Here is a 19,136-nt window from a genome sequence, read left to right on the forward strand (position 1 = left end):
TAATAAGATCAATTAAATAGTATGATTAAAAGAGTTTAAGGAAATTATTAAAAAATAAAATACAGTTATTAAAAATAAATTAAAATGTTTTGAAATATAGAAAAATTAGCTTAAATTGTGTAAATATTTGAATTCACGAAAAACGAATAAATGAATACAATTCTAAATGAATTGGAAAATTCAATTCTAGAAAATTTTCAATATATAAGAAACGCAAAAATTAAAATAGCATTCGTTGAAAATAAAAATTCGAATTTAATCGAAAAACAAAAATCAGCCAAATTTTTTAAAAATGTTCATTTTACAAAAAGTGAAAAATTTGTAATGACTTTTAATATTAATTTATTTGAGATAAAAAAATGTTTACGGTTATTGAAGAAAAAATTTAATCAATAGAAGTAAATAGCAACAAAAAACCAAATTATTGTCAAAATGAAATAAACATAAAATATATTTATAGTAAAAATAAAGAAAAAAATCTAAATTAAAAATTTAATTTAATTAAAAAAAATTGTATTTAAAAAAATTAAGGGCGGAATTATCACCAAAGTAAAAACAAAAAATATAAAAAGTTTCTTAAACATTTGAAGTAAAAATTTTATTGAAAAAAATTAGAAAGCAAATTACTACCAAAATTAAAAACAAATTATAGACAAATAATTCTAACCAATTTAGAGTATAAATTTTACTAAATAAATAATTTAAATAAATAAATAATTATATGAAATTAAGAAATTATTAAGAAAAATTGAAAAGGAAATTATTACCAAAATTAACACGAAATTAATAGTGAAAATTATGCTTAATTGTTTGAAGTTAAAATTTGATTCAAATATATTTGAAATAGTTTAAATTTATTTTTTATAAAAAAAGTAGTAAAAATTATGCTCAATTTTTTGAAGTAAAAATTTTATTAACAATTAATTAATGAAAAAAATTAAATAATCTTAAATTTAATTTTTTATAAACAATTTTAAATATTATAACACAATTTTACGAAAATTATATAGTTTCTTGAAGCAAAAATTGAAAATTATGCTAATTGTTTGAAGTTAAAATTTGATTCAAATATATTTGAAATAGTTTAAATTTATTTTTTATAAAAAAGTAGTAAAAATTATGCTCATTTTTTTAAATTTAAGTTAACAATTAAATGAAAAAAAAATTTATAATTTTTAATTTAATTACTTAAAAAAATTTTAAATATAACGCAATTTTAATAAAATTATATAGTTTCTTGAAGCAAAATTGTATTCAAAATAAATTTGAAAAAATTTAAAAATTATTTTAAATTTAATTTTTTATAAAAAATTTTAAATATAATAGAATTTTACGAAAATTATATAGTTTCTTGTCATTAAAAAATCCAAAGCAAGATTTAAAACGAGGAAATTAAGTTAAAAAAAAACTTTTATTTATACCATAAATTTAAAAAATATCAATAATATTTCTGAGCACTATTAATTGCCTACTTAATAATTAAAAAATAATTGATTAATAACCGCCAACTCACTAACATCGTTGAAATCAATACAAATGTAAATATTGTTTTTAAACAATTAATCTTTTGTATAAAAATATTAAAAAATTTCCTACAAATTTTTCATAAGCGCCACATTGACGTCTGTTTTTTTTAGACAAACTACGCATAACGGCCTACGTACATTCTTACAAACTATAGATAAGGATACATACATGCGTATATACATGACAAATACAAACACAGCTATTCAATTAATCACAACATACAAACAGGCTAAATTGAAGTGCGGTTAGAATAGAAAATTGCAGACAAGTTCTACAACTCGCCAAGGGGCGTTGCCTCATCAAACAAAAGACTTAAGTGAAGAACTCGAAGTCGCAATCGAACTCGTTTTTTTGTTGTTTTTCGGCTAGACAAGTGCGCATATTTATTGCATAAATATAACAATAAACTTTTGAGTGATTTACGCCACTAGTTTCGGCATTTTATTTTTGTTGAGTAAAAAATAATGAATAATAATAAAATAATGTCTTATACCAAACTCGAAACTGAAGCCACTGCCTAACTAAACTAGCAGAATACTAAGAAATAACCGTACATTAATGACTGACGCTTTTGTCAAAGTGGATTTGAAAGTTCAAGTGCCTATTTGTTGTTGTGTTAGCGTTGAAGCTGGTAGGCGAGTGTAGCGACTTCATTATGTGCAAATGCAAATGCAGATGTGGCTATAAATATATGAGCGCAGTTAATTATTTAAAGCTTTATTGCAAATGAAGACTGCAAATTTAAATTAAATAAGATTATTTATTATAAATAACAAAAAAATTAATTTTGTTGTTTACGTTATAAAATGGAAAGTTACCAGATTAAGGAATCTTTTCGTCTCAGTCCAGTTACTTTGTTTTGATTGCTGTTTTTGCAACTTTTTTGTTTTGTTTGAATTTGCTTTTGTCTTATTTTTTTGTTGCTTCCGTTAAATTGTTTTTGTCTGAACAGTTAAACACAACAGTAAATCTGCGCACATCATTTGGCAAATCAAAACAAGTTCATAAAATTTTAAACGACAGCGCGGGAATTTGACGATAAGCTGTAAAAAAGTTGTTTTGAAGAGCAAAAAAAACGTTTTGTTATTAATTAGTAGTTAGTTATTGTTGCGGTAAAGCACCATAAAGTCATATTCCAACAGTAGTTATAGTATAATGACTTAACAAATTGCGGCAATTAAGTTAATTAGTAGTTAATATAAAATAGGTACATGATGTCTAAGCAAACTGAGCATTACAGATGCTCAATTTAAATACAACTAGTATGCTAATCATGAACGTTTTGACGCTTACGCCGAGCAGAAACAAGAAAACTTGTTAATAACGGCTGCAACCTAGCTAAAATATCCTTCACAGATGCAGTACTTACACCAAAGGGTATTTTGAACGATCAGTTTGTATGACAGCTATATGCTATAGTGGTGCGATCTCAAAAATATCTGCGGAGAAACAACAATCTGAAACAATATCTTCGCTAATAATCTGTACCAAATTTCGTGAAAATATCTTGTCAAATAAAAAAGTTTTCCATACAAGAAGTTAATTTTGATTGTTCAGTTTGTATGGCAGCTATATGCCATAGTGGTGCGATCTCAACGAAATCTGCGGAGATTGAAACTTTATCTTAGGTAATAATCTGTACCAAATTTCGTGAAAATATCTTGTCAAATAAAAAAGTTTTCCATACAAGAAGTTATTTTGAACGTTCAGTTTGTATGGCAGCTATAAGCTATAGTGGTCCGATACCGACGGTTTCGACAGATTATCAGCTCCTCGAAGCGAGACGGACGTGTGTAAAATCTCAGATTGATATGTCAAAAATTGAAGCACTAGTTCGTATATATGTATGTATATAGTATCCTCCACATTACTAAATCGACACAGCTATTCACGCTTAAATTTTTTATATATGCATATGTATAGTACTTTATAGTGCCTCCGACATTATCTTCTGTCTGTCACCAACTTTGTGGCGTAGTTGTTCAGGGTATAAAAAATAAAGGGGTTTCAAAATAACGTATACAATACCATAACCATAGAGCAGCAAATCAATCAGCAATAATCAGCAGCAATATTAAATGAATAAAATAAATCTCAAAATTACGTAACGAATTTAATACTTGTTAATAACTAAGAATTCTTGTATTTTTATGACAAGTGAAAATCAGCTTACATCAAGCTGACAATTATTTATGTAAATTTATACGCTTATGGCAAATATAAGTTATATCGATTAGTTGAAAAATCGATAGCAATTAAAATTTAAGTGTGCGCACTTTCTAGAAGCATTGGACCTTAATACCGCCTCAAATATCAAACTTTAAATATTTACAAATAGTTGGTAGACAATTTGCCATACACATTGCATTAATACCGTTATCGGGGCAATTTGTCTTTGTAGAAAATTGCAAAAATTATAACACATGTGGCGCGGCAACTTATGCATTATGGATGCGTTCGCCTTGCAATTAATAATAGTTCAATTAATTTGTTTTTCCATAGGGATTTTCATATTAAAGTAAAAAATATTGAAATAATGTACAAATATACAGCTACCTATCATATAATTACAGTTTTGATTTAACTTTGATTGATGCTCGTGCAGTGTATAAAGAAAATGACGTTACTTGGAAATAATTAATAAGATTAATATCAAGTAATACACCGTCATTTGCAGTAAACAATTAATTTGAATCTGATATGAAGTTAAGAAATTAAAATTTAAATTTTTTTTTTTTTGAAACACAAATGGATTTTTTTAATTATTATATACATAACTTTTAAAAAGTATCAACTAACTTAAATATTTGTATTTTTTTTTTTTAGTAAATAAAAGTTGAATTTTAATGAAATGTTAAATTTTCATAAATCAAATTTTTTAATTTTTTTAACATTATTTATATAGTTTATTAGCACTAACTTATAAGAATAGATATTTAATTTTTATAACAAAAAAATAATTTTATTTGAAAAACTAGATTGTATTTGAAAATATAATTTTATTTAAAAAAAATAATAATAAAAATAAAAATTTATAAAAATAAAATTATTAAAATTTTATTTAAAAAGACGGCATACAGTTATTAAAATAATAATTAGACGTGTGCTCAAATCTATATTTTTTGATAATATTTTTTTTAATAAAATTATTAATTTTAAAATATATTACTTTTATAAATAGGTATTTTTTTTTGTAATAACATATTTTTTTGTTATAAAAGAGTTTGTTTTTAATAAATTTTTTTTGTGTTAAAAAAATATTTTTTTTAACAAAATTATTTCTCTTTTTATTTTTACACTAAAACGAAAAATTTATTATAATATTTTAATTATTTTGATAAAATTGTTTAAAAAAGCCTTTCATACAAGAAATCTAAAAATTCAATTCTCATTTTTTTCTTTCAGGCAATTTCTCACTTAACCGCTGACAAGCCACTATTCCTACGCATGGGCTTACGCACACTGCTGGCAACATCCAAATCACAGCCACTTGTACGTATGACAGCTAAGGAATTCATGTTTGGTTATCAGACATCACTGACCACATTGGGCAACACGTTCTTCTCAAATTGGATATCTTTCGAAAAAGTCGGACTTATTGATCGGGTAAGTGAGTAATAATAAAACTAAAAATTATATAATTTTTGAGCAAATTAATTAATAAATTGGAAAAAATATAAAAATAAATAAAATATTGATATCGTGTAAGTGGAAAATAATCGATATACGATAAGTGCGAGTGTGTAGTTTGAAAGTAAATAAGCTTCTAAAAGAAAGTGACAATAAAATAATAAACAATGTAAAAATAAAATAAAAAACCAAAAAATTTAGATCAAATTAATTTAAAAATATTTAAAAAAATATATATTGTCGGGTAAGTCGATAAAAATAAAAAAATATAGTAAAAATAAATGAAAGCTTGTTTAAAAATATAAAATTTTGATTTAAATTAATTAATAAATTAAAATAAAAGTAAATATACATCATTAAAAAATAAATACAAATTTGTATGAACAAATAATTTTTTTACAAAAAAAAATTTTTAACTAAAAATTAAATTGTCAAGAAATATTTTTTTTAATTATTTTAATATACTTTGTTAATATTAAAGATTAAAATAAACTATTTTACCGAGTAAAATAAAAACAAAAATAGTTTTAAGACCAAAATAAAATTTTGTATTGGTAAAAAATATATTTTATAATTACAGTGCTTGTAAACACATATATTTTAATAATTAAATATTGAACCCATAAATTTAGCCTAATTTATCAAATACGCCCAACTTGACCGTCTTGAGTAAATAATATTTTAATTATGGCACATACATATATAATGTTATACATTATTCACCACTGTGATATAAATTAATACACCTCCACACGTCACTTAATTACAGTTATTGTCACATTTACGTTATATAAAACACATAATTGTTGAATCAATTAAATTAACTAAACTAGAACTATAAAAAATTTGCATCGCATAAAAGTCAAATAAATTAAATTTTCTAACTCTAAACGATAATAAAAAACGAATATTTATAATTATAGTAAATACATATTTTACATAACAATTAAAAATTGAAAGTAAACAATTTTATTGTATTAAAATTTAACGACGCTCATAAATGATATATCCAACTAATTGCCTTATACAACACTCTCGCCACAGATGTACGACTTTAGCACCGACTACGAGACTTTCTACACGGGCGCAACAAATCCCGCCATATCTGGTCTCTATGCCACATACCGCGGCAAAACCAACTTGCCACAATGGGATGGTGAACACTGCAGCAATATTGAACTCGCCTCAGATGGCACTAAATTCAAGAGTTTCATACAACCCAATGAGACTGTCAAATTCTTTAGAAAGAGCATGTGCCGGCCCATCAATTTGGTAAGTGCATCTGAAAAAGAAATATTTTTGAGAAGAAAGAAAATTAACTTTCACATTTCTTTTTTAGTATCGCACTGGTGAACCACAAACGTATGGCAGCCTTACCGGTTACAAATACGTTTTTGAAGAGAATGCATTCGACAATGGCGCCAACAATGAGGCGAACAAGTGCTTCTGCAGAAAGGGTAAGTAGCAAACACAACACACACACATATGTATGTCATTTGATCAAATTTGACCCGGACTGACGACCTTTTCGTGTATTTTAAAACAAATAACGATGCGGTCCGGTTCAATTTTGATAAGTTGGCGTATATCGCTTGCATGTGTATCACGTGCGCTAACGCGTGCACGCATGCGTTGGCAATTAAGCGCTCATATGTAAAAGATAAGCTTAATATGGCATTAGTGTCATCGATCAATCAAACAACGTAACTGCTGATTAGTTATTAATGTGTGTGTTTGTGTGCACATGTCTAAAAGACTTAAGCAGCGAACTTGTTGTGCACCAGCCAATTATATTTGCATGCATATGCATTGCACTTGTATATGAGCGATGATTACAAATAGTTTATTAACGCTTTTAACGTTGCGCACACATACATACAGACATAGTTCATTGCTTCAGCTAATGCAAGTACTTTTAGACGAGACCATCAGCAGACTGCTGTGCTGTTAATTTTAATTTTTATGTGCGAAAAATGCTAAGTTCCTTAGAAACAAGAAAGTGCAATAGTTAGCACAGTCATAAACAAATTGTATAGCGGCATATTTAATTAGGGTAATTAATTATTGACCGGATTCCAAGTGCAATACACACCGCTTTGTTATTTAGATATGCCGAGCAATAAAAGTTGATATTTCCATTTGTAACTTTGCAATATTAATTTGTTTGTTTGTATTGTTGTAATAATTGCGTTAGATATGACATGTTAGTTTTTTGAATTCTAAGAATCAAATGCATTTGTTGTGCGGCAGGCACATATCAATGACATGAAACATGAGTCAGCATTAACAGCTAGAGAACATAACAAGGAGTTACCATATCATTAAAGGGATAATGCCTAATTGCATGCGGAAAATTATTAGTAATTTGTTACCCATGAAATGGTGTGATGCATTTAGATATATTATTGCTACATATACGGTACACTATATTATAAAATTTTACTTTTACCTTAGAAAACCCAATTTATATCCGTATTATTTTTTTTGCACTTCACAAGCTAGACACATGCCAATTTAAAAGATGATTGATTTCAATTTATTAACTTGATTTATGCACTTTAATTAATAAGTAAATTTATACACAACCGCAACTGCAGCTAAGTAAATAATTACTTTAAGAAATTCTAAGGAAAAAAACACAGTCAAAACGCAAAAACATATTTAAGTAGTTATTAACTAAATAAAATGTATTAAAACACATTTGAAAAAAAGCTGCATGTAAACACACTGTAACACCAATGCTTGAATGAACCGTACATGCAAGTGTCAAACGTCATAAGAAATTGTTGGGAAAATTACCGCTGCAAAAATCTTAGCAAAGTTCATGCGGAAAACAAATGAAATCACAGCAAAAATAGACACTATGACGTGGCACGAAATTGTAAGCAATCTAAATGCACGCACATTTATTTTCGTATGTGTGTATGTATGTAAACCATAAATCAGTAAAACTAGTACAAAAAAAAAACACCATAAAAACAATAATAACACTCAAATGTCGTACATACATATTTATACAATGTGACAAGCGTACTGGCAGCATGTTTAACGCGTTCAATTACAGACTGTGTCAGGTGCGCGCAGGCGACATAGTCGTGACGTTAAAAGTCAGCACGTGAAATTTTCCGTTTGCCTGAAGCAAGCGCTGAACATGGCGCGCTTTTGTTTTGGTTTTGTTTTTGTTTATGTACATATATGAGCAATTTCGTATTTTTTATAATTTTTTTTGTGTGTTCCTACGCGCACACACACGCTAAGCAACAATAAGCAAGCATGCGCTTATTGAATTTACCACACGCGATGGGCGTGTAAATAACGGTTTTAACGCTCATGTTGTTTAAATAGCGTATAAAGAGCGTAAATAATGCATTATAATAAAGAAATTGACTGTGACAACTGATGGGGTTGGAGTTTGCTCGCGGTATGTTAAAGTTAGTGGAAGGTCGTTGAAGTAGTAACGGTTGTAAAATTTATTATAAATTTCAGTACGAAAAAAACTAATAATAGCGCACAATTGTCAATTGAATTACTAATCAAATAGTCGTGCATTGTATGCAAGTGCAGTTAGGCGTTGCCGGTAGCAAGCAAATTATCTTAGTCTAAATCTTTATGCTTTTATTTTATACATACATATGTATATTTCTTTGTTAATTATAATACTTAATTTATTTACTCTTTACCTATTACCATATTTGGCGCATTGTTGTAATTCACTTTTTATCTTTTATTTGCAACAGGAAAATGTCAACCTCAAGGTCTAATCGATGTGACCGATTGCTATTATGGTTTCCCCATATCTCTAAGTTATCCACATTTCATGAATGGCGATCCCGGTCTACTCAATAATATCACCGGCATGGAACCAGATGAGAAGAAATACTCCTCCGCATTCGTTGTGCAACCGGTAAGTAGTGTGGTGAATTTATGTAAATATAAGATTGTGGCAATTTTAATTAAGCAAAGGCTGATTTTCGAAGAGAAAAGTTAGGGATTAGAAATTTCAAATATTTTTAATTTCTATTTTCGGGCATAAAAAATAAAAATATGTTAATTCAATTATTTTTCAATTCATAACTTGCAACCCTTGCCATTCTATGCCAGTTTACAGTTATTTTCCCATAATTTGTAATATTTATTAAGCAGCTCAACCAGTTAATACTTAAAATTTTCCATTTATTCACCAGTTAATTATGGAATTATACATTATCACGTTCATAAGTAACTGTCATATATTTTTCCATCATCACAAGTGTCAATTTTTTGTAAACAATAGCAACAGCATTCTAGAAATGTCAACAAAGCAAACCTTATGCCACAAATAAAAGTGATTAGTACTCAAAGTGGAAAAATTCAAAACTTCTGCATTAGAAATTAAAATTATTACCAACAAAACGCTCGGTTGTTCTAATTATATGTTTGTTATTACGTTTACGATAGATATTACTTAATACCAAACCCGGCACAACGTCATGCACAAAATAATTGCACTCGTTTATCTAGCAATTAATTAAATATTTATCGATTGCATTAAATAAATGAATTGTTAAAAAGGTTTTTTGTACTCGCCGTATAGGGCGAATATATTAACACGAAAAAAAACATTAATCAAAGTGTGGTTTATATACCTGTCACAGTGTCAATTATATTGATGAACACAAGCACATGGTGCTCCGCGCTAATGTGCAGCTACATATCTTTGAATTATTTTAATTATTCTTACTGTTCGAGAATTTAATTGTACTCAATTACGCTGTGCCGTTGTCGTGTGCGCATAAAGATAATATACTCTAATTTTGCTGCATAACACTTTTGTTGGACATATGAAGTAATAGCTGCTATTACGACTTGTTTTCGCGCATCGTATGCGTATATTACATATAAATAATTGCATACATGCTATATATGCATCATCATATCATTATTTCACGCTTATTTATTTAAGGTGTTACAACTTTATTAGCCACCACTTCGAATCACTTGCATAAATGCACACAATAATTAATTTAAAAGCTTCAACAGGAAATCGGATATTTTAAATGTCGGAAATATTTTTTTTTTGCTATAAAAATATAGTTTTTTTTTTAACAAGAAAGTTGTTAGTTGTTAATCATAGCACTAGTTCGTTGTACTAAAGGCTAGTGCATTGCATTTGGAGTCGTTGACCATGGCAATTAGTGCGTAGTTTTTATTTACATAGAAGCTTCTGAGCTGCGGTTGTAATTTAATTGGTCGCAAACTTGTTTTGCAAATCTTATAAGTTTGTGACTTGTCGCCGCCTACAAAACTTGTTAAATGAAAATTTGCTTATTATTTTTAAGCAGCTTAACGTTTTGAAAATAAATGTGTAATTAATAAACGTTTTTCATTGCGTATATTCTTTTATCGAGTACGAACGTCTGGAGTACTGAAACATCTTTACCTTTTTAGCAAGATTTGTATAAACATAAATGCTTTGGATTCATATATTTTATAGTATTTAGCCAGCATCGCTCGTTGCTGAAAATTATTTGTCCATGTTACATATGTGAAATAGAATTTTCCGCAGTTAACACTCACTATTTCTATTTACACTATTTTAATCACACTTCTAAAATATTAAAGCAGCAAAAATCAGTCAAACACAGTCACCACTTTTCATTCATAAATAAATCGCAGATTTGCACACAATCAGTTTTATTAGTGAGAACGCTTTATTTTGTTATAATTTCTAGTGAAACAGTTATTAACAACATAATTTGTATATTTTGTTAATTTTGAATTTAAAAATAAACGTTAGTGACAAAAGCGACTTTTTAACTTGGAATAACAAATGTTATCGATTATCGGTAAACATGGAATTTAGTGCACGCACGGTCAACTTATTGCAAAGAGTTGTACACAGAATATTTAATGTGTAATTAATAATATTTTTATAAAATTCAGTAATTTTTATAAAGTTTATTAATATTTGGTAAATATTAAAAAAAATATTAAGGGCTGTTCCCTAACAGTAATAATAATAAATAACTAATGTTAAAAAAAATTTTAAATATAATAAAAATTGACTTCATATATAAAAAGTTAATAATTATAATAATTACAAAGAAATGTTTACTAAAAATAAAAATTGTTATCGAATAATTTCAAAAAATAATTATGTTTAAATATTAATAAAAATTTAAATTTAAAAAAAACTATTATTATAATATAAGATTAGGAAAAAAATTTTACTAAAAACTAAATTTAAAATATCAATATCCAGTAAACAAATTATAAAAATTAAAACAGCAAAAATTGTTTAATATACAACTTTTTTATTAGAATAATTAAAAATAAATTTTTGCTAAAATCATAACTTAAAATATTGCTATCGAATAAAAAATCAAAAAAAAAAACAAAAACAAATATTTTTAAAAAATTTAAATTGATTTAATCTATAAATCTTATTAATATTTCATGCCTAAACCAGTTCGTGCGCTTCTTGGTTACAAAGTTTAGAATTTTTAATTATTCCCTCCAATATACATTGGATATACCTTTAGTAGTTTATTAACTTGCTTCATACCAGCAATTATAAGTACATATGTACATAAGTGCTATTAAATAATAATGTGTGTATGATGTAAACTTTTAATTGCTAAACGAACGCCAACAACGAATCAATCATATTCGATTGATGTAATTCTAAACTACAAATACCATATACTTACATATTTATTTATGTATGCAACCATTGCCATGAATTTATATAAAATAACACAGCAGTGAGCTAAACGCAGCTGCAATAAATAGCACAACACTTAATCACAACAACTAACATATTTCGCTAAAAAAAACACAGTTATTTGCACATTGCATTTTTGAAAATTGTGTCAATGTCATAAAAAGTTGAGTTCCACCACATTGAAATTGTGTCACTAAGGCAAATTTGGTGTGCTGCTGGCAGGCGTTACTAAGGACGTCCTCTTGAAATCGAAAAAAAAACGAATGCAATGCAAACAGCGCAACAAGGATGCGCGAAAGTTAACATTTAATGCAATAATACTAAAGCATAAATTTAATTTTTTGAGAAACTGGTTGTTATTGTATTTAAATTTTTACAAACAATTGTTGTTGGTATTGAAAATGTTTGAAAAATTATTGGCGTACAATATGTCTACAATTAATATGTAAATTTTGCACAAATAAAAAAGAAATGTATATAAAATCAATGCATTACAAAGTCGTTATGAACCGCCGAGTGCATTATAAACGCCTATTGATGTAATAAAATACAGCTACTTTTTTTATTGCCCACTAACTTGTAACTAGTATTAGTTATTAAGCAAAAATTGTGTTGAAAAACATGTAGTTAATAATTATATTTTTTTCTTCTTCGTTAGGAATCCGGCTTGCCACTCTCCATCTCCGCCAAAGTGCAAATCAACATGCATTTCGATGATTTGAGTGCCTTCCGACAAGTCAGCCGCTTCAGCCACTTGACCGTGCCAATGCTGTGGTTCGATATCGTAAGTTCTGTTAACACATTTCTTGTTATAACTTTGAACTAAAATGGTTTTTCCCACACCAAACTTACAGATGATGCCCAAGCTGCCTGAAGCACTGGACACACGCTTCAACTTCTACCTCAACATACTGCCCTACCTCGATATACTCGGCTATTGGGGCAGCCTCTTGCTTGGCATTGCACTGCTGCTGTATGCCGTTACACGCGCCACGCTACGCATGTCGAATTTGACACAAATGAATAATATTTCCGATGGTAAATACAGTAAAGCAAATATTCTGCGCGGCGTCACCAACAATGTGCACTGCAATGATGTCTACAAGCCATGTGAAATGAAGCTGCTGCATCAACATGAAAAGCATCAGCAAACGCTTGAGGATAATATAATTACACGTCATAACGATATGGATATGTCAGCGGATGTAGATTTGTTATATAAAGAAATGGCATCGGCACAGCAACGTCAAGGTTCGTTTGCTTTGGAATTGGAGCCAGCGTTATCGGGTTCGGAGAGTGGTGATGATGATGTGGAGAGCAACTCATCGGCATCGTCATCATTATGCAGTCATAATTCGTCCACATGTTCGTGTGCAACGGAACAAAGTCAAAATGGTCAAAAGCATACGGAGGCAACAGCAAATGAGGTGAGTGTTGCAGAAAGAAAAACAAAAACAATATATAATATTTATCAATCTTCACACTTCTGTCATATACACAGCGTAGCGCAATTTTAATTAACTTTTTTTTTTGAAAAGAAAATAAATTCTCAATTTTTATTACGATTTTGGGATTAAAAATTAAAAAAAATCATTAAATATAAAAAATATAACAAATAATTAGAATACTTTTTTTTAATTTTTAATCTCAAAATCGGAATAAAAATTTAATTATTTTAATTTTATTTTTATTAATTTTTATTTTTTAATTTTTTTTTAATTAAATTTAATTTTTAATTATTTTTTTTTTATTTTAATTTTTTTTTTAATTTTAATTTTTTTTTTGAATTTTAATTTTTACTTAAGATTTCAGGTTTAAAAAACTAAAAAAAAATTGAATGTTAATTCAATTATTTTTTCATATATTATTTGCAACCCTGCGTAAGCAACATAGATTATCGATTGATAAAAAATTACATCCTTACAATATTTACATCATAAACAACAATTATCAAAGTATCATGAAATTATTATTTTAATTTTTTTATTAACCCTTAACTTTACCCTGACACACTAAAAATTTCCAATTTAATAAGAAATATGACGTTTAGATTTGTTTGAAAAATTACTCATTTTTTAACGTGTAGTTAGTATGCAATTAAGCTCAATGTCAATGGCAAATCGTTCAATTTAGCTAATCAAGGCAAACCACGTGCGGAAATTAGTCGGAACTATGTACCTACATACATTTACATGTATGTATATGTAGTTATGTGCTGTGGCGACAAGCAGTCTGGCTGTAGAGGCATATACATATGTACATATGTACATATATGTACATATACACATACATTTTTAAATGTATATTAATATTAGAAACTAGAGGGCTTAGCGGTGAAGCTACCAGATTCCCGATTTTTAGAGATTCAGTTTTTGAGATATCGATCTGAAATTTTTCACATGTCCTTTTCTCCTTAAAAACTGCTCATTTTCCGATATCGACGATATCACACCACTATAGCATATAGCTGCCATAAAAATTCACCGATACAAAGAAAATTTTTGCATGGAAATTCGTTTAATTGACAAGATATCTTCATGAAATTCGGAATATATTATTGTTCATATGGGTCGACTATAGCTGCCATACAAACGAAGTTCGTGTATGGAAAACTTTTCTTAATTGACGTGTTATCTTAACGAAATTTGGCGAACTTGGAACTTCTTGTTCAGATATAACCACTTAGCATATACAATTATCAATAATTGTTGACGCTTTTCGCTTTTTATTAAATATTTGCAGTAGCTCGTACATATGTTAGCATGAAACGCACGAGATTTGCAATTCACGTTTTTAAACAAAAATTTTCGCACTCTGTAATCTGCTTTAACTGACTTAAATCGCATATATATGTTTGTCAATCCCCACAAATTAGCACAATGTTTTCGTGCTTATTTTTAAACACATTTTGTGTATTTTTTATATATCACACATCTACCGAAATACTTCGCTTTTACAGATTTGCCGTCAAAATGTATGTTTTTACACTTTTTTTCCTGTTGATAAACACAACATTACCTGCCTCAATAATAAATTGTTGAAAGTCAGCTTATTTGGTTTTGTTTACAACTTAATTTTTGCGTAAAACGGCAAATAAATATGTATAAATAAATAAATATAAATATAAACATTGAATGGATTTCTTTGAATGTGGCTCTAAGCTGGAAATTTATTAGTGTGGAAGATTTCGAAAGCGATTTGCATATCAATAGAGACTTATGTATTTATTTAAAATTTTTAGACACTTGAAACAAACGCCACTTATTTCAATCTACATTTTTGCAGACGCAAAAAAAATCTCATTAGTTGCCCAACAACATTTGCAGACAGTTTGCGATTATTGAACCTGTTGTAGACTTCCAGTATGTTTTGAATAAAATCTCCCGCTCTCACTTTGTTTATTACAAACATACTAGCTTTTCAAAAAGTTTCCATAAATTTTTCCACTGAAAAGTTAACAGGTTACTGAAGTGAATTTAAACTGGATACAAGCACATATAATAAATTTCTTCCACATATATTTGCCCTTTAGGGTGTTCATTATTACCCAGGTTGATTTTCTTTGCAACGCTCTCCGCTGTTTTAGTTTTTACGCTAAAATATTATCTAATGTATAGAAGCTAATTATTTTCAATTGAAACCGTGCCTAAAATATATTTATTTTCCTTTGTATAAAGCTTGGTCTTTTTTAACTTTTTGCATTTAATATTTTGGCTCAAAAACAAATTAATATATAACTATAAAAATTTGATATTCTAGTAGCAAATTTTTTGCTCTATAAAAAAATGTTAATGGTTTTTTTATAAAACAACTACCTTAAAAGTTATACGCACCTAAAATTGTACATATAACAAATGTACTGAGCATTCATGCAAATGCCTTGTAAATTCTATGTTGCTCATACGCCATGGTAGTACATGAATGCTCATTTGCTGAATTACTCAGTCTCAGTGCAGTTGATGCATAACTTTAAGGGGTTATATATAGTTGGAAGCCCCAAAAAAATATTGATCCAAAAATTTTTACACATATTATAATACCTTTTGACTGTATTTTAAGATGTAGTATTAGTAAAAATATTTATTTGGAAAGGAACTACAGCTGATCTCCGGGAGCTCCTCTCAAAAAAGACGTGCGGTGACCACTATATCTCTGAACTGAATCCTCTGAAAATAAAAAAAGAAACAGATTTCGTTAAAGTAATGTTAAATCTTGTAATTAATTGTAAGAATAAGCAAAATAAAATTTTTTGACAAAATTTCATAAATATTTATAAAAGAAAATATTTATTGATTAAAAAAATATATATTATGTACTAAAAAATATATATTATTTACTAAAAAATATATATTTAAGAAGCTCGTGTTAAAATTTGAGACCAATCGAGGAATGTTGGTCACCAACTTTGAAAACACCAAGCACTCTGAAACGCCCTTTCTAACTTTAAAAGGAGTGGTTTTATGAAAAATACCATCAAATATCAGAAAAGCAACTTTTGCAGAGCAAAAAATTTAGTCTGATTTTCAAAGTTTTAGGTTTAATGCAAAATGATAAAAAAAAATTGCTTGTTAGCGCTTGTTTAGGTTAATTCTCGTTTTTAGTACAAAAAGTGAAACTTTGCAAAAAAAATCAATTTTGAAATAAGCAACACCCTAATATGTACTTATAATTATTTTCTTATGCTTAACAGCGCGTCACTCTCTTAAAAACATTAAAACACACAGTCATCATTCATCAAAGCAGCGTATTTTCCATAAATCATTATTAAAATAACAACAATAAACCCTAAAATTAATTAATTATATTTATTTTTGTATTTATCTTCTTTGCAGACTTCAATTAATGTCGATATTATTGAAAGTAATCGGGCACCAGCGAATACTGCTCTTAGCATAAATGCTAATCAAGCAGCTCAGCAGACGACAACTAACAATAGCAGAGCTAACAACAACGAACAACAACATAACAACAATAGCAGGCAGTCCTAATGCCAAAACAACACAGTTTAACTATATAAACACTCAGTTTGAATAATTTCAACGTGTATTAAACATAAACTAAAATGCTTCAGAGAAAACATCACACATCGGGTTTAACGGTTATGTTCATTATATTTTAGTGTACCTTGGATATTATCATTACTACATAACTGTTGATGTATATAGTAGTTTATAAGTTTTTTTTAGGCGCATTAAAGCTCTTTCTTTATATGCTAAAGTATTGCTTTTTTCCAAAACGCCTCATAGTCTTAGTTAGTATGTTTGTATTTATGAAAAAAAACGATATTTAAATTTTTTCAATTTTAAATGTACCAATGCAATGCTTTTACAGAATTATCAGTTGTGTCAAAAATTGCAGACTTTAAACTGGTTATCAGCTGTGATAATTACAAATGCGTGCATACAACAAATTTCCCTATGTAGCATGTGTATAAGTACGTATGTACATATATGCATAGAATTGTATGTTTTTAATATTGCATGCATTACTTAAACTGCTAAAGGCATTCAATGCATTTGTGCATATCGAAAAAATAAATAAAAAAATTATATATTTAAGTAATACCACCTCCATGAGGTGCGCATCAACCAAAACCATATAAATAAGTATATTATAATCAATTATTCATATTTGTATATATTTCTTTTTTACTCATTACACACGCCCTCTTTGAATTTAAATTCCAACTATTGTTTGTACAAAGTATAAAACTTAAAAACTACGCGCTAAGCTTAAGGAGTTAGTAGTATCTAATTATTGACATACATACATATGTATATATTACCGATATATTGTGTTGAAAATTCACGAAATGCAAATAAACTTGAAGTTCAATTTCATTATAAATATATATGTAAGTTTGTGCTTTTTTATATGAGAAAAAAACAATACAATAATATGGAAAAAAAAATAAGAAAGCATTTTTTTAAACAACAATTCGCGCTGTGATTTGTAGCAGAATGTAGAATGTAATATTAAAAACAATTGCCTTTTTTTTCTATTTCATCTTACACGTTTGAATTTACACATATATCATTCTACGCATTTTCATGTTTAAAAAAACACAAATTCTTATTTAAGTAGAACAAAAAAAAACTAAAGTTTTTATTTAAAAAGATTTGTTCTTATTTAAAAAGCAATTTTTAAGCACTGTGTTGAAAGTGTTTTCAATTTTTAAGGTAGTGGTTTTATTTGGGTTACAAAAATTGTGATTTATAAAGAACTTTATTATTAAATTATCGAAAACATATTAATCAGGTGTATTTTTTATACTCAAATGCTGTTTTGTAAAGCATTTTAGATGTTACGCAACCAACCCTCTAGAGCATTTTTACAAAATAATTGTAATTGAGGGTACGAATAGAGATTATATATGTATGTATAATATATAGATTAGAATTATGGTTGGTAAATGTAAATAATTATCAAATAAATGTTTTGAAATGAAAATCTGTGTTTTAATTTCTTAACAATGTAGAAAAAAGCTATTATTTTATGAAACCGGTAGTAAATACTTTAAAGTGGAAATAACGCATTATTCATTATGCTCATTATGGTTAGCTGATACTTGAAATGATGTTGTGCTATCTCCAAACCAAAGCATAAACAATTGAAACGTTAATTTCAGTTGCCCCAAAGCTATAACATCCTTCACAAATAGTTAAAAAAAAATCCTTTAAAACTCCTGATTTCCATCGGTCAGTTGTTCTATATTTAACAGGGTCTCCGATGTTTTTTTTTTTTTTTTGGGTGTTACAAACTCTGCGGTGAACTTAATATACCCTGTTCAGCCCAGTTCCATTGTGGTTCAGTGATCAACACCGATATTTAGTTATCAAACACACCAAATGGAAATTGTAAAAAGAAGCTTCTTATTTGCAATAATGTGTGTTTGAAGCTTCTGGAAAACTTTAACAATGCTTAAAATGGCGTCTAACTACATCTTCTGCGCTCTTTTTGCAGTTAAAGAAAAACGACTTACTTCAGCTTTTTGCGATTTTCTGCTAAAATAAACAATCTTTGACGTATTAAAAGATTCGTAGTTTCAAGCAAATGTTAAAACATTATACTCTCATTATTTAATACCCAAAACACAAACGTAAAGGAAATGACGATTCTTATACTGAAATAAATACATGTCCTTCCGATTGAAAAAGCTCAACTGTCATCAAAACTGTCACTACGTAACTGTTTGCAGAAACGGTAGTCAATAAAAACTACTGCAAATAACTGTAGTATAATAATGACAAAAGTGGAAGATGTTCACAACGAAAGT

The 19,136-nt window shown here is 27.9% G+C and overlaps 1 protein-coding gene across 2 annotated transcripts in view; it reads left to right on the top strand.

The window, feature by feature from the left end:
* The window catches only part of LOC120767559 (scavenger receptor class B member 1), a 69,161-nt gene extending 51,478 nt beyond the window's left edge, over nt 1-17,683 (top strand). For both annotated transcript variants that reach the window (XM_040093696.1, XM_040093695.1), the window contains exons 5-11: nt 4,933-5,133; nt 6,202-6,429; nt 6,497-6,614; nt 8,895-9,061; nt 12,519-12,644; nt 12,715-13,287; nt 16,693-17,683. In XM_040093696.1, coding sequence (XP_039949630.1) covers nt 4,933-5,133; nt 6,202-6,429; nt 6,497-6,614; nt 8,895-9,061; nt 12,519-12,644; nt 12,715-13,287; nt 16,693-16,848 — 1,569 coding nt within the window. In that variant the 3' untranslated portion in view covers nt 16,849-17,683. The remainder of the gene's footprint in view (nt 1-4,932; nt 5,134-6,201; nt 6,430-6,496; nt 6,615-8,894; nt 9,062-12,518; nt 12,645-12,714; nt 13,288-16,692) is intronic.
* The last annotated feature ends 1,453 nt before the right edge of the window (nt 17,684-19,136 follow it).

This window comes from Bactrocera tryoni, chromosome 2 (assembly GCF_016617805.1).
Source record: "Bactrocera tryoni isolate S06 chromosome 2, CSIRO_BtryS06_freeze2, whole genome shotgun sequence".
Taxonomy (NCBI): domain Eukaryota; kingdom Metazoa; phylum Arthropoda; class Insecta; order Diptera; family Tephritidae; genus Bactrocera; species Bactrocera tryoni.